Consider the following 23,946-nt stretch of genomic DNA (forward strand, 5'->3'; position numbering starts at 1 on the left):
CTTACATTTTTGATTGCCATTTGCTTCTGTTTTGCACAGAGTTAAACAAGCATGAAATGTCTGACTGCATCCTCTTTTGCTGTTTCTATGGTACGTGTCAGAAGGACAGTATAAAATCAGGAGTCAGCGTACGAACCAGCAGCATCTCAGAAGAGAGACTAAGCTACAGAAGGCTTAACCACAGCCATGGATACTGTCAAACATCAGAAAAAGAATACTTCAGGTAAACATTAAATGCTACTAGCTGCACACACTAACATTATTTTACTTAAATTATAACAATGTCCTTTCTGATTATGTTTTTTTCCAACAGCACTCAAAAAATCTAAGTCTGTGAAGAACATCAATCATTACACAAATGTACGCGGTCTGCCTTCTATCGAGAAGATTGTGAGCTCAGTGGAGGACACCCCCAGGCCCATCAGCACCCAGATCGTTGGTACAATCCCAGAATGGATCAAAGGAAACTTCCTGAGAAATGGGCCCGGAAAGTTTGAGATCGGAAACCACAAGTGAGTGCTGCGTCTTTGTGTGTTTATCCATTCGCTTCAGACATCATGAAGCTCACTCCCCTCTGCATTGCATCTATTTCTCTCCAGATTTAACCACTGGGTTGATGGCATGGCTCTCATGCACCAGTTCAAAATATCAAATGGGCAAGTGACTTACAAAAGCCGCTTCCTATCCAGCGACAGCTACCAGACCAACAAGGAGCACAATCGCATTGCTATATCTGAGTTTGGGACTGTAACCATGCCGGACCCTTGTAAAAATGTCTTCCAGCGCTTCCTGTCAAGATTTGAATCACACAGTGAGTATCTTGAAGACAAAGCAGCCTGTTGATGCACTTGCTATAGAATAAGTAATTCAAAGCTTTCTTTCCCTCTAGAGCCCACAGACAATGCCAACATGAGTTTTGTGACCTACAAAGGTGACTATTATGTCAGTACAGAAACCAACATCATGCACAAGGTGGACCCTGACACACTGGAGACTGAAAAGGTACCATGAGTGTAATGATATATGTGCAGCTTAAGTTTTAGTGGCACATGTATCAAACTGTAAAAGTAGGTATAGAAGCAATAAAAACTGCAAACCTTTTGTGCCATTGCATTTGTTTCTATTAGGTGGACTGGAGCAAATTCATTGCTGTGAATGGAGCCACAGCACACCCTCATACTGAGCCTGATGGTACGACATACAACATGGGAAATTCCTACACCTCGAAAGGTATTTAAGAAACATCAGATCCATTTCCACACTACAGGTTACGGATCAAAGATCTAACAGTATCTGGCATGACAGGATCATACTACAACATTATCCAAGTGCCACCAACCAAGAAAACAGAAGATGAAACCCTGGAGGGAGCCACAGTGCTGTGCTCGATTCCTTCAGTGGACAAGACCAAACCTTCATACTATCACAGCTTTGGTGAGAAAAAAGTCTCATGCAGTAAAGCATGCACATCTTGAATTTGGGAATAAAAAAAGCACAGGTATCACAATGGAGTGGTACTCTGAGTTGATGCATGGAATGAAAATGATTTAAATCATTGGTTTTCTTATAGTCCTATAGTCTTACTGGAGCTGAGTCCCGCTGCAAAGAATCATAAATAGAAACTTCTCATTTCGTTATAGCAATGTCTGAGAACTACGTGGTGTTCATTGAACAGCCCATCAAGCTGGACCTGCTGAAGATTATGACAGGCAAGCTACGAAGAAAAAGTATCAGTGATGGCTTATTCTGGGACCCCAAACTCAACACAATCTTCCATCTGATCCACAAACACACTGGGAAGGTAGGACTAACTCTAACAGAGTTTCTTTACTGCTTTTTGCCATTCTGTAACCAACTCTGTAAACCCATGTATTCACATACATCATAATCCCATGCACTGATCAGAAGTTGCCCTTGAATTTGCCCCACTCAGAGTATGGCTTAAATGTTCCACAAAGCACTTGGTCACTAGACTACAGCTCTGTGTGAACGTACAGTGGGGCAAAAAAGTATTTAGTCAGCCACCGATTGTGCAAGTTCCCCCACCTAAAATGATGACAGAGGTCAGTAATTTGCACCAGAGGTACACTTCAACTGTGAGAGACAGAATGTGAAAAAAAAAAAATCCATGAATCCACATGGTAGGATTCGTAAAGAATTTATTGGTAAATCAGGGTGGAAAATAAGTATTTGGTCAATAACAAAAATACAACTCAATACTTTGTAACATAACCTTTGTTGGCAATAACAGAGGTCAAACGTTTACTATAGGTCTTTACCAGGTTTGCACACACAGTAGCTGGTATTTTGGCCCATTCCTCCATGCAGATCTTCTCGAGAGCAGTGATGTTTTGGGGCTGTCGCCGAGCAACACGGACTTTCAACTCCCGCCACAGATTTTCTATGGGGTTGAGGTCTGGAGACTGGCTAGGCCACTCCAGGACTTTCAAATGCTTCTTACGGAGCCACTCCTTTGTTGCCCGGGCGGTGTGTTTTGGATCATTGTCATGTTGGAAGACCCAGCCTCGTTTCATCTTCAAAGTTCTCACTGATGGAAGGAGGTTTTGGCTCAAAATCTCACGATACATGGCCCCATTCATTCTGTCCTTAACACGGATCGGTCGTCCTGTCCCCTTGGCAGAAAAACAGCCCCATAGCATGATGTTTCCACCCCCATGCTTCACAGTAGGTATGGTGTTCTTGGGATGCAACTCAGTATTCTTCTTCCTCCAAACACGACGAGTTGAGTTTATACCAAAAAGTTCTACTTTGGTTTCATCTGACCACATGACATTCTCCCAATCCTCTGCTGTATCATCCATGTGCTCTCTGGCAAACTTCAGACGGGCCTGGCCATGCACTGGCTTCAGCAGCGGAACACGTCTGGCACTGCGGGATTTGATTCCCTGCCGTTGTAGTGTGTTACTGATGGTGACCTTTGTTACTTTGGTCCCAGCTCTCTGCAGGTCATTCACCAGGTCCCCCCATGTGGTTCTGGGATCTTTGCTCACCGTTCTCATGATCATTTTGACCCCACGGGATGAGATCTTGCGTGGAGCCCCAGATCGAGGGAGATTATCAGTGGTCTTGTATGTCTTCCATTTTCTGATGATTGCTCCCACAGTTGATTTTTTCACACCAAGCTGCTCGCCTATTGTAGATTCACTCTTCCCAGTCTGGTGCAGGTCTACAATACTTTTCCTGGTGTCCTTCGAAAGCTCTTTGGTCTTGGCCATGGCGGAGTTTGGAGTCTGACTGTTTGAGGCTGTGGACAGGTGTCTTTTATACAGATGATGAGTTCAAACAGGTGCCATTCATACAGGTCACGAGTGGAGGACAGAAAAGCTTCTTACAGAAGACGTTACAGGTCTGTGAGAGCCAGAGATTTTCCTTGTTTGAGGTGACCAAATACTTATTTTCCACCCTAATTTACGAATAAATTCTTTACAAATCCTACCATGTGGATTCATGGATTTTTTTTTCACATTCTGTCTCTCACAGTTGAAGTGTACCTCTGGTGCAAATTACTGACCTCTGTCATCATTTTAAGTGGGGGAACTTGCACAATTGGTGGCTGACTAAATACTTTTTTGCCCCACTGTACATAAAAAGTATTTTGAGTGCTCAAATTGAATAAATACCAATATAGATTCCATATTTAGCAAGAAGATGGAGTATAAAGTTTTCAAACAAGGCGGGGGTCACGTGATGCGTCGAGCTGAGCAGACGTGAGTTTATGAGCTCTGCACTGGACAGCTGTAAAATATTGGTATTTTAGCTCATTTTTGCCAACAAGTTGCCTCAAATATCTATATAATGTCTCTAGACGAGTTTTTCGCACACCCTGGATCAAGCAAAAAGAGAGAAATGAGCAAACGTGGAGTCAAAGCAAAAGCTAGCAGTGACCTGGTAGCTAGCAATTGCCCCGAAAAGAAGACCATGTGCGACACTGAGGATGCACTAAGTACACTGCGGGATGACGTGATTGTGGACAAGGTGACTTCTAACATATCTAAGTATATGGATATCAAGATATCCGAAGTCATAAAGCCAATAAACGAGCTCACTGAGAAATTTGACAATCTGATAGAAAGAATGGAAACAGTGGAGCAGCGGGTCTCGGACTTGGAAGATGTCACGGCTACAAATGAGCCACGTATTGCCGCTCTCGAGACCCAGCTTAAGAAGGCCATGGAGCGTCTGGAAAGCTTTGAGAATCAGAGCCGGCGGCAGAACGTGAGGATTGTCGGGTTAAAGGAAGGCGCGGAGGGTAGAGCACCAGTGGAGTTTTTAAAAAAATGGATACCAGAAGTCCTGGGCCTTCAACAGGGTGCCATTACAGTCGACAGAGCCCATCGCACTGGACCACCTATGAGGCTTACCGGCACGGAGGGACCGCGTGCAGTACTGGTCCGGCTTCATTACTACACCGATACACAGAGGATTCTCCAGGCTGCCAGGGCTAAAGGTACCGTAAACACAGAGGCAGGAAAAGTATCCTTCTATCAGGATTTCTCCGCCGAGGTGGCTCGAAAGAGAAAGGAGTCGGCGAATGCGCGTAAAGCTCTCCGAGAGGCGGGGATCAAATATTCCTTCCTTTATCCAGCCATCATTAAAATATTTAACCCCGATGGCACCAGCATCTCCCTCGCGACCACCCAGGACGTCAAGGACTATGTGAGCAAATTGCCAAGACCTAAATAAACTGTTGGTGCACGACAGCGTCATTGTAACGTAAGTTACAAACTCGAGGCTTACAGCATTATAGTATTGATAATGAGCTAAGGTATAGAGACTTTGATTTTTGACATAGACTCCAGTGCAGGGATGTTACGCGTTTGTGGCCCCCCACAGCTGTACTTTAGAGTAGGGTACATCTAGATGTGTAATTTATTTTTTGTTATTTTGTGTTATTTGTGTTGGGGAGGGTTGACGCTTCCAGGCTTTGTGTTCAGGTTTTGCTGGGAACCAGTGTTCTTGTTTTATGCTCAATTATTTTGGTTAATAGGCTCAGACTGGTTAAATGTAGATTTGGTTAAATATGTAAACAGCACAATATATACATTACTTTTCCTATATGTCAGTTAAGATAAGTACTTAGAATGTTAAAGGGTCCAACAATGTGGTGAAAAAAAAGTCCATTTTAAATTCTCTGAAGAAAGATTTGACTCACATTGCTTTTTTGCAAGAAACCCATTTGACAGATGATGAACACAGAAAATACTGTAGAGAATGGGTTGGTCAAATTTTTTTCTCATCCTACTCCACAAATAAAAGGGGGGTTATTACCCTTATACACAAAAATCTTCCCTTCAACGTTATAGCCACTCACAAGGACAATGAAGGAAGATATATATTGGTTAAAGGGATGTTGCATGGGGAAACTGTTCTCCTAGGTAATATATATGCGCCGAATGCACAGGATGGCGAATTTTATACGGTATTATTTAGTCAATTAGTGGACATAGACTGTGCTAATATAATATTAGCGGGTGACTTTAACTGTGTTTTATGCCCTAAAATGGATACATTTCCCCCACAATCTATCTTGACCAAAAACTCCAAAGCCCTTTGGCAAATTATAAATGAGCTTGACCTTATAGATGTCTGGCGACACTATAATCCACTATCTAAGGAGTACACTTTCCATTCTAACCCTCACTTGTCAGCATCTCGTATAGATTATATTTTTATGTCCAAGTGTATCAGTCAGTTAGTTCAGCAGGTAAATATTGGTCATATAGGTCTCTCTGACCATGCTCCTGTTGTCTTAACCATTCAACCCATGAGACATATTGAGCGCTCTAGGTCTTGGAAGATGAGCACACTGTCTCTTTTGGATGAGAAATTTATACATTTCATAACAGAGCAAACAACAGTATTCTTAGAAATAAATGATAAAGAGGAGATAGACACGAGAACTTTATGGGATAGCTATAAGGCTTACATGAGAGGGATGATTATTTCATACACAAGTCATAAAAGGAAGCAACGATTAATAAGGCAGTTAGAGATCGAGAATAATATCAAAAAGCTGGAGAAACAATACTATGTAACAAAATCAGCTGAAACATTAAGTGAGCTTAATATTGCCAGGACATCTTTGCGTAATTTGATAATGCGAAAGGCTGAAAGAGATGTCCTTCTTGCCAGACAATGGCTTTTTGAATCAGCTAGTAAGCCTAACCGCTTTCTGGCTCGTCTTGCAAGGAATACTCCATCAAGTTCCTTTATCACAGCTATTGTGGATGTGAATGGTGAAAGACAAGTAGGAAACCGTCAGATTAATGAGTGCTTCAGAGAATTCTATACAAACCTATATCAATCTGAGATGGACATAACAAGGCTTAACTCAGGCTTCTTCCTAAACGACTTAGTATTCCCTCAGCTTTCTGAAGATCAGGTAAGCCTGCTGGAGTCACCCATAACAATGATAGAGGTGGATAAAGCTATATCTGCACTCCAGTCAGGGAAATGTCCTGGGGCAGATGGTTTCCCAGTAGAATTTTTTAAGGTAATGAAAATGAAGTTAAATAGTTTATTATTAAGGGTTTTTAATAAAGCATTTGAAGAATCGAAACTCCCAGAATCTATGTACCAGGCTAATATAACATTGATAGCTAAAAAAGATAAAAATCCAGAGTCATGCTCATCTTACAGGCCTATTAGCCTTCTTGGTGCTGATAATAAGATACTTTCAAAGATACTGGCTCTTAGGCTAGAAAAAGCAATGTGCTCTATCGTGCATGCTGATCAGACAGGTTTTATTAAGGGGAGGAATTCTTATAATAATACTCGATGCCTATTTAATATTATTCATTTTTTAAATTTTCATCAGATCCCTGGGGTTGTTGTTTCTATGGATGCCGAAAAGGCATTCGATAGAATTGAATGGGAATATATGTTTGAAATAATGAGAAGATTTGGGTTTGGAAAAAACTTTCTGGGGTGGATCAAAATTATATACAAATCGCCAATAGCATCTGTGTTAACTAACGGCTTGTTATCTTCCCCATTTTCACTGAGCAGAGGTACAGCACAAGGTAGCCCATTGTCACCACTATTATTTGCTTTGGCCATCGAGCCCTTGGCCATGGCCATTAGACAAAATCCAAGTGTTCTTGGAGTTAAAATTGGGGATAGACAACATAAAATTCTGCTTTATGCAGACAATATTGTTCTGACACTGACTGACCCGGTTAACTCTTTACCCGTTCTTATTAGGTGCATCAAGGATTTTGGTCTTATATCTGGATACAAAGTAAATTTTGATAAATCTGTTATAATGACTTTGTGTAGTGGAGGGGATAATGAACCTTTATATGTTAAACCCTTTCATTGGGCACCATCAGGTTTTGTATATTTGGGAGTTAAAGTTACACCAAATGTTGGACACTTATATAGAGAAAATATTAATGGAATGGTTCAAGATCTTCGGGAGATGCTGACAAGATGGAGATCACTTCCGATATCATTTTTGGGAAGAATAAATCTCATTAAAATGGTAATCCTACCGAAAATATTATATCCCACAGGCATGTTGTTTGCAATCTTGAAATCAGAAGATATTAAAGTAATTAACAAGGCTATGGTGGATTTCATTTGGGCAGGAAGAAAACCCAAAATTAAATTGGAGACACTACAGTTACTGAAAGATCTGGGCGGGTGGGGAGTGCCAAACATAGAAAATTATGTCCTCTCAATACAAGCGAGGATTCTTTCTTCCTGGATACATGAACATTCTGATCTGCCATGGCTAAATATTGAGGAAGTATTATGTAAACCATCCTCACCTGTTAACTTCTTAGGGAAACGTCTAAATGACTTACCTCACGTAATAAAGCATAACCCACTGATATATAATGCTATGTGGACGTGGGGAAAACGGAGAAAAATTTTTAACAGTAGTCTTCCGTTTAATATCTTGTCAACGTTTATAAATAATCCAGACCTTCTGCCACAAAACATAGGGTCAAGCTTTGTGGGATGGCATAAAGTAGGTGTAAAGAGGTTTTATGACCTCTTTAAACATGGTGAGTTTAAATCATTTGAATCCTTGAAGTCCCAGTATTCTATGTCAAAGACTGAGTTTTATAAGTATTTGCAATTGAGAAATTATGTGTTAAAAAATGCTAAAACATTACGAATCTCAACTGCCTCTTTTCGGTTGGAGAAATTTTTTCTGGATAATAGGGAGCATAAACATTTTGTATCAAAGTTTTATTCCGAGATTTATGCCCTAATCGTGGATAAACTGGCATGGTTGAGAAAATCTTGGGGGACGCTGCTTAAATGTCAAATAGATATACAGGCATGGGACAAAATCTTGCTCCTTCCATCCAAAATCTCTGTTTGTAACCGATTTAAAGAACTGCAGTACAAAATTTTGCACAATGTGTATATTTCTCCATATATTTATAGTAAGTATAATATGGGAATATCTCCAAACTGTCTCAAGTGTAAGGTCAGAGTGGGCACTAGATTCCACTGCTTGTGGGAATGTGCTATTATTCAGTCATTTTGGAAAGAGGTCTGCGCCAATATTAGTACAGCCATTGGTCATCAGGTGACAGAAAACCCATTAATGTGTATATTGGGATATATTCCTGTCTCACTGGTACAACATGAGCATGTAATTCAGTCACTGTTAATGTTGGCCAGGAAAAGCATTATGTTGAGATGGGTGGGGGCTGAGCCTCCCTCAATTTCTCTATGGAAGTCGCTCATCATTGAAGTTATGACTCTGATCAGGCTGGGACATTATATTGATGGGAGCTCCCGAATTTTTGTGGACAAATGGAAGAGACCACTGGAAGCACTGGGAGTAACCTATAAACTGGATCCTAGAGGACAACAGTTATGGACATAATGTTGTAATATTCTAGTGCTGTGTAGTGTTATTATTTTGGATGTGAACCAGTCTTATATTTGTTGGGGAAAAAAAGTTAAATAAAAGTTTAAAAAAATGTCAAAAATAAAAAATAAAAAATAATTTCAAACAACATTAAGCTGCACCTATAAATTGCATGGGTGTAATTCATAAAGACACTCAAGTGCTTTTAAGTGGTGAGTAACACCAAAGAAATATAATTTCCCCCACCAAACAGAAGCCTAAAGTTTTTCTGAATACGTTATTCTAGGCTATATTATTTATTTAAGAAATGCTCCATATGTATTCGGGCACTTGTTAGTCAGTGCAAACAAATCTCTAACTCCAGTGCCCATATGGTGTCACAGAGCCCCAACAGCAGAATTTAAGTGGAAACTAAAACCTAAAAGACCGAAACTCTTAAAATATAACAGTGAATTAATTTACAGTGAAAATATTACAACTAAAGTTTTACAAATTTACGGCGATGATACTGGACGGGTGTGGACAGGTTTGATATGGGAAACATGAACATCAATTCAAGTCAAAGTTTATTTATATACCACATTTTGAAACAACCTCTATTGACCAAAGTGCTGTGCAAGTTATATAAAATATACACTGTATAAAAACACTTGCTAAATTAACAATAAATATAAACAAAAAATCTAAAGTTTTATTTACTTGTTTTATTAATCAATCAAAGCTTTATTCGCCACATGCAGGTTGCCCTCCAGTGAAATGGGACACCCCCCCGAGCTTACGCACACACACAACACAGACATTACATGGGGATACAGGTCAGAGATCGGTAGCGTTACAGAAAAACACTGAAATGTACACTACAGTGGGAAACTACAAGAGGAAAAAAAGAGACCTCTACTCGTGCTGTGCTTCCATGGTAGGACAGCATGAGAACAGGAAACAAAAAAAACTCCTCTGCACAAAAAAAGCACATATATGTCCACAGCACAACTTTGTGAAAGACATGACAAGCCATAGGATTGGGTGGGGGGTGAGGAGTAATCCGAAGCGAACACAGCAGTCGCCCTGCACAGCGCTACCATTCCAGCGCGGCACATAGACCCACCGTGTTCCCCCGCAGGAAACAAGCATCGAAGGCGTTTGGAAAGAGAGGGGGATGAGTGTGTGCTTATCAGTGTAAGTGTATGTGTGTGCGTGTTCATAGTTCAGCTGAGACAGTGTCCTTCGCCCTGCTAGGCTAAGTAAACAGTCTACCAGCCAACCCAGGTGGCCTTGCATGGAATGGGAAGGAACAGACTCAACACAGTTGTTATCAGGGAGTGGTGTGACAGTCGTGCTTTAGCAGCGTTCAGGTCCCCAGGGCAAGCTCCAGCCTTGTGCATTCTTTTCTCACAGACTCTGTCCTGCTGAGAGAAACTGATGTTGATGACCGGGAATCTCTGGCTGTTAAGTTAGCCTTGGAGGAATAGCGACACTTGCTAGAGGGGGCAGAGCACTATTCATGAACTGGGCTTATCATAAGAATTTAAGATATCTCAGAACAGATAAAAAGGTTAAACGTCCAGCAGGCCTGCTGAGATTTATTCTTTGCATGCTTTACCTTCTCCATCTCCTACCACCCAGGGCCAAGGAACATCAAGCCTAATGCTCTCTCTCTCACCAGTTTGCCACCAGCATCAATTCCCCAGAGCGTGCCAGTATCCAGCTTGGTTCCTGTAAGGTTGGTGGCCTGGGGAATCAAAGACACCATCCGACACGGGGCAAGACCTCCCAGGAGGCAGTTCGTCCCTGCCTCCCCCTGCACCACGGTGCTCCATTGGAGTCACACGTCCAAGTTCTCATGTTATCCCGGCTTGAGTAGAACGATTTCCTTACTCAGTTCTCACTTTTGGTGGGATTCATTAGAAAGAGAAATGAAGGATTTTGTAGCTACTGGTTTAACAGAAAACGTTAAAATGCATGAAGTGATGGTGCTTTTTACTTCAGTGCGAACAGCTCATGAATTTCAAAGCAGTTCTACAGTCCAACACTGGTCTCTCAATCTCCCGTTGGAGAGCTGTGAGCTTCGCCATATTGCGTTCTGTGATGTTGTCATTTCTTGTGCTCAAGGAGCCGATTTCTGAGAACTCACGGCAGTGTGCCTCCCCAAGATGTCATCCAATTTGTGCCCAGAGATCTTATTCCGAGCGAGCCCTTCCGAGATGTATCCAGTCTGCAGTCAGAGATCTTATTCTGAGTATTCACAGCAGCCGTAGCCTCTCCAAGATCTTATCCGTGCTGACTCAATGAGCCCATTTTGAGAAACTCACGCCTCTCCCATCGTTCCAATCCCAGCGGGCAGCCTCGTGGGGGTTTGAACAGCCGGTTCTGCTTTCTTAATTCTTCGATAAGTCAGGGCCAAGCCAGCTCCGATCCGCCAGAACCCTGTTACCATGGTTCCGAATAGGTAGATAGCTTCAGCACTCAGGCTCACCCAAGCCCAGACTTCTCGTTGAGAAAGGGGTGTCAATTGCATTTAGGGACCAGTTGATCCAATCCATAATTCTTTTAGGTTTTAGAGAACAGACTGAGAGAGAGAATGTTCCAGGGAAAAGTAATAAAAAACACGAGACAAGACAAGGACATGAGGAGCTAAACAGGGAAGATAAGGGAGAGGAGAGGAGAAAAAGTGCGACCGCCTTCGCTGAGAGCCAAACGAAAAGAGAATTAATTGCATGAAAATCACAGTATTCTGTTCAACTAAACCTAAAAGCAAGCAAGAACAAATGGGTTTTCAAAGTGTTTTAAAATGATTGAGAGACTGGACAGCTCCAGTGTGAAAAGGTAAGTTATTGAAAGATTAGGAGCCACCACAGGCTCTATTGCCTCTGGTTATAAACCTGGATAACAGAATCTCCAGGAGCAGCTGGTTCGTGGACCTCAGACATTATGAATCTTCATATTTCTGGGAAAATTTAGGTAAACAGAAACAAGAGTGATCATGGGACAAATGAAATTTGGAGAGAACCTTTTTTGATTCAGTACATAATGGAATGCTGTTAGCGGACAACCACATCTTTTGACCTAGTTGGCAGGATGTATGTTTACAATTGGCCAGAGAAGCTTGGGCGGACTTTCAAAGGTGGCGGCAATGGCAAATATGGTGGAGGTCAGAAGGAACAGAGAGCTCACTTCCAGTTGTGTTTAAGACTGGTGGTTAATAGCCAGGGGAGGCCTTGAATGATGACAGCCTGGTGGCAGATGAAGTCATATTGTGAGGATACGCTATCTAGTATAGCTGAGAACTGTCTAGGATAGCTGAGTGGTTGGCGGAAGTGACACATCTGAGTGCAGTTCTTGATTTGCTAGCTCAGTTTGGCCGGTCTGCGGGTGGAAACCTTATGACAGTGACCTGGGGCTGCTTCACAGCATCTTCTGGGATGTGGTGAAGCCGGAAAAGCAGGGTCTGTGAGGACTGGCTGGACTCAAAAGCAGCGGTCTGAGTGGTCCTGCATTTGATTTAAAGCTGATCTGCAGCAATGGAGGTTGATCAAGCCTTGAAAGCTGGTGCTAATAATTCCCACAGGTGTTCCAACTTTTCTGGATTACTTACAGCCCCATCTGTCTGCATAAAACCAATGTTGGAACTAGGGGTAGGTTTTGATTATCGATTTTCCGATTTTAATTGATTCTAGCTTTAACCTCCTAAGACCCAAACTCTTCCACGGCATGCATTTTTAATTTCTCTTTGATAATTGGGCATATTGGAGCCCGATGAATGTAAAAACAAAGAATCACCAGATTTTTTTTTTTACCCGATTTTTGTTCCTAAGAAAAATGAGAGCCACGTATGAGGATATTCGTTTTAAATTTTGATGGAACAGTGGCAGTATAATGTCCTTGTAAGTGGATATCAGGCCCTTGTAGAGCAAAATTCAGTATTTTGGTCTAGACAACCCAAAATGCGATGTCCACATATGTGGACGCCAGGTCCTAGGAGGTTAATAATGTGATATCGATTCATTAAAATCATAAATCGATTTTTAAATATAAATTTATTTTACCCGAAATGCCAGAATCTCAGGTTGAACCTTACAAAATTTCGACAACCACCAAACAGCTTAAACAGTAAATGAGAGCAGGTACACTGATTCTGCACAAAGACGTAAACACAAAGCGTGGACCCGCGGATCAGAATCAGTGAGCTGTCGGCTTTCAGCCCTGACGGCGTGTCCGTGTACGAGCACTCGGGTGAAAAAGCCAACAGCTCACAGATTCTGATTCATTGGCAGGTCCACGCTTTGTGTTTACATCTTTTTTTGCGCTCGATTCTGCTTGAAGCTGTAGGCTTTGTCTCTCTCCAAACAAATTTGACTGAACCAGTAGCAAAAGAAGATCCAAACTAAGCCTCACATTTCGCTTCACATAAACATCGTCATGAATTCTCTCTGACTTTTGCTGTTTTGCTTCCACCACAGTAAAATCACTTCCTGCAGAGCTCTCTGTCTCTCTCTGTACTTCGAGAATAGTTTCCCATCTAAAAACCCTCTTTTCTGCATTATTCGCTTGCTTTACCACACACCAATCTACCGTTATGTACAGCGCTGTTGGCCGCTGTGTCTTTGTTTTTGTTTTTAATTTAACTGACTTCCGAGAACAAAGTCTAATTTCTGCTGTTCAATACTGAAGAAATTTTAACTTTTTTAAATTATGCAAAACTGCAAAACACTTGGCTGTGTCTCTAATAAAACCTCTAACTTTGCTCTGCTTCACTTCAGCAGCATCAGCTAATGTTTATATGTTGATTCATGGTTTTCTTCTGTTTTCGTTCTACTGCAGAAATTTTTTAAGGTGGTTATCTGCTATAAAAACACAGGCCAGGAAAATCTCCTTTGTGTTTTTCCTGTGTTTTATGCTCTGTTATGCTCTGTTACCAAAATGCTCCGGTACCTCTTGCCAGAGGTGAAGAGTGTGTGAGAGGGTTGTGTGGGGTCATCCACAATGCTGGTGGGTGCAACAAGTGTCTGTGATGGAGGGAAGAGGAGGCTTCGATGATCTTCTTAGCTGTTCTCACTATCCGTTGTAAGGTACTGTGATCCATAGGGTGCAGTTACCATACCAGACAGTGATGCAGCTCCTCAGGATGCTCCCAATAGTCCTCCTGTAGGTGGTGGTGAGAATGGCTGGTGGGAGATGGGCTTTTCTCAACTTCCGCAGGAAGTAGAGAGGCTGTTGGGCCTTCTTAGTTATGGAGCTGGTGTTGAGGGACCAAGAGAGGCTCTCTGCCAGGTGGACACCAAGGAATTTGGTGCTCTTGATGACCTCCACAGAGGATCCATTGATGTTAAGTGGACCGTGATCTCCTGAAGTCAACAATCATATCCTTTGTTTTGTCTACGTTCAGAGACAAGTTGTTGACTCTACACCAGTCTGTTAGTTCTTGTACCACCTCTCTGTACATTGACTCATCGTTCTTGCGCATGAAACCCACCATAGTCATGTCATCAGTGAACTTGATGATGTGGTTCAAACTGTGCATCGCTGCACAGTCATAAGTCAGCAGAGTGAACAGCAGTGGGCTGAGCACACAGCCCTGAGGGACTCCAGTGCTCAGTGTGGTTGTGTTAGAAGTGCTGTTACCGATCCGGACTGTCTGAGGTCTCTCCGTCAGAAAGTCCAGGATCCAGCCACGGAGGAAGGTGTTCTGGCCCAGCAGGCTCAGTTTAACAATCAGTTGCTAAGGAATGAGTGTGTTAAATGCTAAACTGAAATCTATGAACAGCATTCGTACATACATGTCTTTATTGTCCAGGTGGGTGAGGGCAAGACGTAGGGTGGTGGCGATGGCGTCATCTGTTGACCAGTTGGGGCGATAGGGGAACTGCTGTGGGTCCAGTGTGGGTAGCAGCCGGCTCTTAATGTGCCTCATGACGAGCCTCTCGAAGCACTTCTTCGCGATGGGTGTGAGTGCAATGGGATGGTGCAATTAATGCATTAACCCCAAGAAAGACAATGCAGTGGTTGCTAGTGTCAATCTTCCGAAATCATGCAAGCAGATTCATCCAGCTCACAAAGACGTACTGAAAACACCAAACAACACACTGGACAAAAAATGTCACCCCCTACCTACTACATATATTTTTCTGAAGTGAAAAAACTGCAACATATCGCAGGGAAAATGTCACAGCTGAGGAATTTAGTGAAAGACTTTATACTTAGCTTTTAGGAGACGCACTAAGGCCAAGTGAATAAACACATTTTTCCATAAAGGTTCATTCATAAAGAATAATTTGCAGTAATGTAGCACAATGTAAAGGTGATTAGTGTCATAATTTTTCTTCAAGAGATATACTAAAAATAAAGATATCTTTGGACACAAAGATTCGTAGAAATGTGAAGACGTAAAAACACAACTTTATTGTTTTTGTCATTAAAAATCAATGAATAATCGTAACTAATGACTGAGATCTGAATACTGATCATAATAATTGTGATACTAGTTTTGGCCATAGTTGTCCAGCCCTACATTGTAGTATGAGTGAAACTTGCAAAAGGAATGCCAATTTCCACCTGACACCTGGTGCTCTGCTCTAGCCTGTAATATTAGTTCCTGATTGACCTTTACAGTAGCTACGCTTGTGAATGTTAGATAAAATGTTAGCTATGTTGTTTTTTCCTGTGTTTCACTGTGTTTAGAGTTAAGTAGTTCAGCTTTGGTTAAGTGTATCCGTTGCTTTCTTTGGTTGTGAGAGCTGTGACACCATGGGTGTAGTGGGTTGGAAACTTGTGTGAAGACCTGTGATGTGAAACCTCTCGTTATGACTATTAGAGATGATATCTGCTTTCCATAAATGTTGCAAATGCTAAAGTTTCAAGTGACGATTTCCATTTGAACATTTAGTAACTTAAGATGGTTTGTTACATTTTTTTTTTTCCTATGCGAGTTTTGGAACCATTAGAAAGGTGAAAAAACTCAGATTAATTTAAATATTAAGTAAAATTATTTTAATATGAACTATTATGTAATCAATGAATGTAAACAGTGCCACAGTGCATTTCCATTGTTGTTTTTGTGTTTCAGGTAAGCTCCCTCAAGTATCTTGCAAAGCCACTATCAACCTTCCATCAGATCAATGCATATGAGGAGGATGGATTCTTGATCATAGATTTGTGTGCATCAGATGATGGCCAGGCAATCACAAGCTACAACATCCAGAACATGCGTAAGTCTGGAGAAGCTCTTGATGAGGTAAGTTAGTTAAGTAAAGCTCATTACTAACTTTCCTGTGCAGTTTATGGAAAATGATTATGCTGTTTTTGGTTTATCTGAAAAAAAGATTGCTTGTTGAATAGGGCTGCCACGATTAGTCGGACTAGTCACGAATTAGTAGGATTTAAGAGTGTAATAACGGACTGAAACAGAAGATGGCAGCACTGCATGTACAAGGATGCCAGCTGCCGTAAAACCCCAAAGAAGAAGAAACTGTTCCAGAATTCATAGCGCGACCCATCGCGGCCCTGCTCAGTTTCCAACAATGGCGGCAGCTAGTTAGTTTTAATGTTACTCGTATTATTCTTTCTGGGTCACAAAATAAACGTTTAACATATTTTCAGGCGAGAATGTAGCTGTGTAAACCTCAAATATCTGCTCAGTTTATCAAGACACCACATATTTTCAAAAGCGCTCCGACGTTTTCGGAGACGTCTGTTACCCACTAGCTCGATAGCTAGCTGGGGGCAAGGCTCACTAGAGCCGTGAGAACACCGGACTCCCGGCAAATCGTTTTCAAACCCACCGCGGTCTTTCGCTACTCAGGTTAAACAAACATAAGTCACTTAAATAACTTAAAAATGTTGTTGTTTGGCTTTTTTCAGTATTTTTCTTGTTGCTGAGTAAATCGGTTTGGCTGAGATTAAAGTTATAGTTTTTACACAGCTGAATAAACGTCAAGCAGACAGCTGATTATCAGAAGTGTGAGATGCTGGAGTATATACTCCGGTGTCCTGTTATATTTTAGATAGCAAGGAGCAGACGGCTGAGTTTATTAAGCTTCACTGAAACAATCTGCAAATTTCATTAAAATTTAATAGACTATCATCTTGTCTTTATTTTTAATTAGCACATACCTTAAACACTTCAAGCTGTAAGCTAATGATAGTTATAAGAGCAGATGCTGCTGGTGCAATAAGCTGTATGCTGTACATCCAATGGATGATGATCTGATTAGTCGACTAATCGCAAAAATAATCGGTGACTAGTCGACTATCAACATAATCGTTTGTGGCAGCCCTATTGTTGAAGTTAACAAGATCTTCCTCGTCAGGTGTACAACACCTTGAGTAGAGCCTTCCCCCGGCGATTTGTGCTGCCTCTCAATGTGGGCCCTGACACACCCTATAACCAGAACTTGATTACCCTGCCGAACAGCATAGCTACTTCTGTAAGAATTGCCAAGAACAAGGTAGGGCAAACAGCATGATTAACATACATGTATCAACATGTTACTACTCCCATTCTTATAGTTTCAGTTTTTTATTGTAAATATCCCGCAAAAACAGGATTTTACAGTCTACAGTCTCTTCTATATAAATGCTTAATTGGACTTTGCTATTAAAATGTCAACATGTAGCACTTTCACTACCTGAATCTCAGTGATTACCTGTGTTGCTTTTTTTGTTTTTTTAAACCTGTGCAGGTGTTCTGTACTCATGAGGACCTGCATGGGGAGGATCTCCATGAATACGGAGGTCTGGAGTTTCCTCAGATCAACTATCACAAATTCAACACCCATCCCTACCGCTACTTCTATGGCTGTGGCTTTAGACACCTTGTAGGGGACACGCTGATTAAGATGGATCTCCACGGAAAACGCATGAAGGCACGTTGTTTTATTGGAGCAAAGAAAAGAGAGCTTGCATTTCCAATCTGTGGAACAAGTTAACCCCCACAACTGAAATCAACAGTTTCCAGATAGAACCAATTATATCTGTTTCTATTTTAGTTCATTCACAGAGAGCGCAACTCACCCCAAAGGGGAAAGGGTTATATTAAAGTGTTTTATGCTGATGTCAGCCTTGGTAATATAGAAATCTAGTGTAGTATATTACTGTATGTATATGTAGTAACTTTTTGTGTCATTGTGAAATTATATAATGTTGTATTGAAAAACAACAGGCCTTAGTTATATACCAGGCCTCAGGGGACCCCTGGTATATAACTAGTATAAGACTGAAGACAATCCATAAAAATTGTGGGTAATATGGAGTTAACAAACAGTAAACAAAGTTAGAGAGGACTGTCCCACAGGTATTGAGATAGCATTGTTATTGTGATTTTTCTTTTATCATCATGAATGTGATATTGTGTGTAAATGTTCCCTCACAGGTGTGGGAACATCCTGGTCAGTATCCATCTGAGCCGGTCTTTGTTCCCTCTCCTAATGCTACAGAGGAGGATGATGGTGTCATCATGTCTGTGGTCATCACTCCAGACGAGGTTAGTCAGGCTCAGCCATTTTGGACAGGGTACTCTTTATAGATACAGTTTCCTCATACAAATGTAAAACATGGCTGAGCACGAGCTTGGACATCGTGCCGTTGTGTTTTCTACACTGTCTTGTACACCAAGTATTTCTTTACCCATGTCTCTGTTCTCTCCAGGACAAGAGTACATTCCTTCTGGTGTTAGATGCCAAGACATTTGAGGAGCTGGGCAGGGCGGTGGTACCTGTCAACATCCCCTATGGCTTCCACGGGACATTCAATGCCACGGCTTAGACGTCTGATGGATGTACATGTGACTTCACAGGGACACACCTACACTGTGTACATGTTGACTTAAAAGCAAAGACCCTCATTTAAAGAATTCCTTTATTTTCATGTCATAGTGATATGTTAAAGCATGCATGCCTTTTTTCAGACTTAATAAAACCTTAAGTGTCGATATAATCTGTGTTGAAATAAAATCCTTTGTTTCTATTGTTTTTCCACAGCTATCTGTAAATGATAGCTGCTATTTCATGCATTGCTATAAAAAAGTAAAACTGATTTTATGATACTGTTAAGGTAATGCACAAATTAACACAGAACACATTTGGAGAAACCTCTGTGACTTTAAAATGTACAATTTCAGAAACATTCACGAGTCACTGAGCCTTCTGTCAATAAATAAAGCTGCATTTAAACACCTGGTAACAACATTTATTCTCATAAGAAATGCTTGGGGGCACCCTAAGATCAAAATGCAGAAAACAAAACTGCATTATTGCAGCATTTTGCTTCGAATGAGGATAAACCTAGCAAAGTTTTGTGTACAGGGTTTGTTTTTTTATAAAGAGTCATGAGGTTAAATTAAATTTCATTTATGCTTTTTTTTGTTTTTGTTTTTCGCTTTTATGCTGTGAAGAAAATTCTGAAATGGATATTTTATAATGATGCATTTGGTCAGATGAGTTTTACAACGAACTGAATTGTAAACCTTCAATAATCAAATTGTCACCATTATGTTGGACTAAGGACACATTTGACTCAAACCCAGAACAATAACATATTTCTTAAATGTACTATAACAGCAGCACAGAACACTGGGAGAGAACAAATCTTAGAATCCAGTTCTACTTTAGTAAATGAATAAGTGCACTACACAAACAAAGGTGTGCTCCCTCACACAGGTGACAGAGCAGGCAGCACACTAACCTTCCAGTTTATCAGAAATAAGAGCCAGTGTTTCCTTCAGCTGTTTCTTCTTCTCTTTGAGGTGACCTTCCAGGTCTCGTGCTTCAGCCAAAATGGCCTCCAGCTCCTTCATCTGTGAGGTGTCTGCAGCAGCTCTCTCCCTACAACAGTGGACAAACACTGACCATGAAGCTGTACAACAACAAAAAGTAATCAGTTGTTTTAAGCCAGCAATAATTTTGGTTTAGACTGGAACAGAATGAAACGCTTCACTTCCCTGACATTTGTCATTTATGATCAATTTACTTGCTTCTGAGCTCTAAGCTAAGTTCCTCTTCCTCAGTCACATTTTTACCTTCAAATTAGACATTTTGTATCAGTCCGTGTCCCTAATTTCATTGTTAAGCGGGACCCATACGGCCCGCTTTGATCTTAAGTGGGCCGGACCAGTGAAACTCTGTCAGTGTCAAGTTACATGTTTAGCCATTTTTCTACATGATATTACAGAATTACTTTATTAACTCTAGTTATGAAAAACCGTGGTGGAAAGTTAAAAACAAACTTTTCTTTCATTTCACTGTTTAATGAATTTGTGTAGTATGAAGTGGAGGCTTTTATTAGTGGCAAAAGCCTTAAAACTTACGAAAATACAGTTAAAAGCCCAACATTGGTGTTTGTGGTGAGCAGCAGATCAAACAAGAATTATAAATGGCTTCACGTGCACATTCAGCCGCTGAGACTCATTTCGACACTGAGCCATGGCTCTGTGCTACATGCACACATTTCTGCATCTCTGTCATCAAAGACTTTGTATATAGTTGATGTCATTTTCAGTACTGAACTGTAACTTTAGTCTTTGTAAAGGAAGCCATTTTATTCAGTGTTTTCATAAAAGCCTTGTATGGATTTGCTACTGCTATGGAGAACATACATGAGCTTAAAACCTGGACGAGTTTGGATTCCAGTCAGTCTTTGCGTGTGGCCACATGGTGTGCCCATCAAAGTAAAGTCTCACCTCTGTCTGCATGGATTCTCAGCAGGGCTGAAGATTTGCTCCACATAATAACAGACATATGAAATTATCTCGCGGTATAACTGTATCACAGGTCAGATGTGACCTGCCAGCTGTAAGTTTGGCACCCCTGCGTTATACACTATGCTCTATTCTTGGTACAGCCAAACATTTCCTGGTTCATCAAAGTTTTTGTTACACCAGTTACTGCCAGTCAATTCAGGGAAGTCTGACTCAGTGAACTGGGTGGTGCAATTTCAGATCCCTGTTAAGCCCTTCTGTCAATTCCAGGTACAGGTTAACACAATTTAAAGTTTTGTATAGGTTTCATAACAGATTCCTGCCTCTGTCTCCTCCGTGTGGGGTAAATGTGGTATTGCACAGTCACACGTGTTGTGGTCTTGGCCAGGACATATTTGATTGTTTCCCCAAACAGTGCGACTCGCCCATTCACCTGGACTGTAACCTGGCCAAAATTGACTGCTCGGACGAGACTGTCTTTCTCGTCCCTTCAGAGGCGAGCTCCAAGGTCGGGCACGATCGCTGCAAAAGCACTGATTCTATTCGAATGGAAATCAGCATCACATCCCCGTTTTAAAAGGTCACGTAATGAGCTGCTGCTTGTGGCTAAACTTGAACGGACTTGGTGCAGTAAAGGCACCAAAGGTACACTCAACAAAAATATAAACGCAACACTTTTGTTACTGCTCCCATTCCCCATGGGATGGACGTAGAGACCTAAAATTCATTCCAGATACACAATATAACCACCCCTCCCAAACAGTGGTCACAAATCAGTCCAAATGTGTGGTAGTGGGCACATCTGCTATATTGAGATAATCCATCCCACCTCACAGGTGTGCCACATCAGGATGCTGATCTGACATCATGAGTAGTGCACAGGTGTACCTCAGACTGCCCACAACAAAAGGCCACCCTGGAATGTGCAGTTTTGTCTCACAGCAAAATGCCACAGATGCCACAAGCAATGAGGGAGCGTGCAACTGGCATGCTGACAGCAGGAATGTCAACCAGATCTGTCGCCCGTGCATTGAATGTTCATTTCTCAACCATAAGCCGTCTCCACAGGCGTTTCAGAGAATATGGCAGCACATCCAACCGGCCTCACAACCGCAGACCTCGTGTAACCACACCAGCCCAGGACCTCCACATCCAGCAGGTTCACCTCCAAGATCGTCTGAGACCAGCCACCCAGACAGCTGCTGGAACAATTGGTTTGCACAACCAAACAATTTCTGCACAAACTGTCAGAAACCGTCTCAGGGACGCTCAACTGCATGCCCGTCGTCCTCATCGGGGTCTTGACCTGACTCCAGCTCGTCGCCGTAACAGACTTGTGTGGGCAAATGCTCACATTCGATGGCGTCTGGCACGTTGGAGAGGTGTGCGCTTCACGGATGAATCATGGTTCACATTGTTCAGGGCAGATGGCAGCTGAGAATGTCCCAGTTCTTGCATGGCCAGCATACTCACCGGACATGTCACCCATTGAGCATGTTCGGGATGTGCTTGACCGGCGTATACGACAGCGTGTACCAGTTCCCACGAATATCCAACAACCTCGCACAGCCATTGAAGTGGAGTGGACCAACATTCCACAGGCCACAATTGACAATCTGATAGACTCCATGCGACGATGTGTTGCACTGCATGAGGCAAATGGTGGTCACACCAGATACTGACCGGTTCTGGGTCCCCAGACCCCCAATAGCGCAAAAAACTGCACATTCCAGGGTGGCCTTTTGTTGTGGGCAGTCTGATGTGCACCTGTGCACTACTCATGATGTCAGATCAGCATCCTGATGTGGCACACCTGTGAGGTGGGATGGATTATCTCAATATAGCAGATGTGCCCACTACCACACATTTGGACTGATTTGTGACCACTGTTTGGGAGGGATGGTTATATTGTGTATCTGGAATGAATTTTAGGTCTCTACGTCCATCCCATGGGGAATGGGAGCAGTAACAAAGGTGTTGCGTTTATATTTTTGCTGAGTATATATTCTTTTATCTGGATCCTGCCAAACATCCAGTGCTGTTCTGCTACAGTAACAGTCAAAGGTTTGTGCACACCCATCAGGATAAAGCTGGTGCTGGTAGGGTACTACATTCCCCTTTTTCATGAGAAAATGTTGATCAGCCATGTTTAATTGGCATCATGGGAAAGAATCAGTCTTGACTTGTGTAAATACCTTAAAGTTTCAGCAAACTCAGAAACCAGCACGCTCAGCACCTTGCTCACACCTGTAACACAACAAGAAAGCAAGTCCATGTTAGGCGTGCTGCAGATGTCTTTGCTTAGCTGTCATTTCACCATTTTTTCAGTATGTTTTTAATGTGGATACGTATATAAATACAAGCAGGTATCGTTGCAGAAATTTAAAATCAGGCTGCATGACTAATGGAACAATTGCACTAAGACACGTATCTGCTGACATCATTTCAGAGCAGCAAAAAGATGCGAGCTGTTCTCATTTAATATTGAGTCTTACCACTTCCACTGAAAGGTCAATAAATTATATCCTGTTTTTTAACACAATCACATCCTGTTTATGAAGCAGCCTCACTCTAATTTCCTGTGACGTCATGCTGCCAGCCAGAGGAAAGGAAAAAAAAAAAGAAGAAAAAAAAAAGTAGTGTGTTTGCTTTTGTTTCCACTAAAGTAACCAACCATACACAACACTACACCGTTCACACTTTTGCATAACTGGCATACCTGCAGCTATAGTCTCAAATGGATTGGCTGACTCCAAAGAGGGGGCCTTCTTTTTCTTTTTCTGTGGAGAGGTCTCTTCGCTTACATTTTCACATTCCATCTGTTGCAATGAGGAAAAAAAACTGATGACACCAAAATGTTTTCATGCATTCAAACATCAACCTAGCAGAGTTTCTCCTGCTCTGGAGAGTGACTATGTACACAAGTAGGTCTGGGCCATATCATACCGTTCATGGTAATACTGGTATAATGTTAGGCAACGATAAGAAAATGAAATATTGCGATAGAATATGGGTAAATGCGCGTGCTCAGTGCCTTTGTTTTCATACGCACATGGCCGAAAACGCATGGCAGCGACGGAGCATTAGTAGGGGGAAAGCGGATCGTTGAATGAAACTGATGAACTGGAACTGGTTTGGCTTTCGTCCATCAGATGCACAACAAAGCACATTTTTGGTAGCGCATGCAAGCCAGCCGTCGTTATTACCGTGTTTTTCGGACTATAAGGCACTCTTAAAATCCTTTACTTTCCTCAAAAATCAACAGTGCGCCTTATGGTCCAAAAATATGTATTTGACTTTTTTTATTTGGCACACTGCAGTTTGATGTTGCAAAGCAGCTCTTTTTAACTTGTGTGGATATTATACATGGTTATGCTCAGGATATGTCAGCCCATTTCCACTGGAA

The 23,946-nt window shown here is 41.7% G+C and overlaps 2 protein-coding genes across 5 annotated transcripts in view; one reads left to right on the forward strand and one right to left on the reverse strand.

The window, feature by feature from the left end:
• LOC147313844 (carotenoid-cleaving dioxygenase, mitochondrial-like) lies at positions 1 to 20,238 on the forward strand. 2 transcript variants are annotated; one of them, XM_086260535.1, is made up of 12 exons: positions 4 to 223; positions 314 to 512; positions 600 to 811; positions 890 to 1,002; positions 1,128 to 1,230; positions 1,306 to 1,434; positions 1,641 to 1,801; positions 15,915 to 16,082; positions 17,158 to 17,295; positions 17,530 to 17,712; positions 18,219 to 18,329; positions 18,494 to 20,235. In XM_086260535.1, exons 1-12 carry the CDS (start codon positions 187 to 189, stop codon positions 18,608 to 18,610), a joined length of 1,671 nt encoding a protein of 556 aa, XP_086116661.1. In that variant the 5' UTR covers positions 4 to 186; the 3' UTR covers positions 18,611 to 20,235. The 2 variants fall into 2 exon arrangements, with proteins under 2 accessions (XP_086116662.1, XP_086116661.1); XM_086260536.1 differs by lacking the exon at positions 17,158 to 17,295 and having other exon boundaries at positions 1 to 223; positions 18,494 to 20,238.
• The window catches only part of tex12 (testis expressed 12), an 11,293-nt gene continuing 6,032 nt past the window's right edge, over positions 18,686 to 23,946 (reverse strand). For all 3 annotated transcript variants that reach the window (XM_086260539.1, XM_086260538.1, XM_086260537.1), the window contains exons 3-5: positions 23,260 to 23,359; positions 22,736 to 22,787; positions 18,686 to 19,668 (exon numbers count right to left, since the gene is read on the reverse strand). In XM_086260539.1, the coding sequence (XP_086116665.1) occupies positions 19,524 to 19,668; positions 22,736 to 22,787; positions 23,260 to 23,359 (297 nt within the window). In that variant the 3' untranslated portion in view covers positions 18,686 to 19,523. The remainder of the gene's footprint in view (positions 19,669 to 22,735; positions 22,788 to 23,259; positions 23,360 to 23,946) is intronic.

Source organism: Aulonocara sp. 'chitande type north' Nkhata Bay, linkage group LG14 (assembly GCF_057382095.1).
Source record: "Aulonocara sp. 'chitande type north' Nkhata Bay isolate Kocher_YH1m ecotype deep benthic linkage group LG14, A_spYH_male_GT1.1, whole genome shotgun sequence".
Classification (NCBI taxonomy): domain Eukaryota; kingdom Metazoa; phylum Chordata; class Actinopteri; order Cichliformes; family Cichlidae; genus Aulonocara; species Aulonocara sp. 'chitande type north' Nkhata Bay.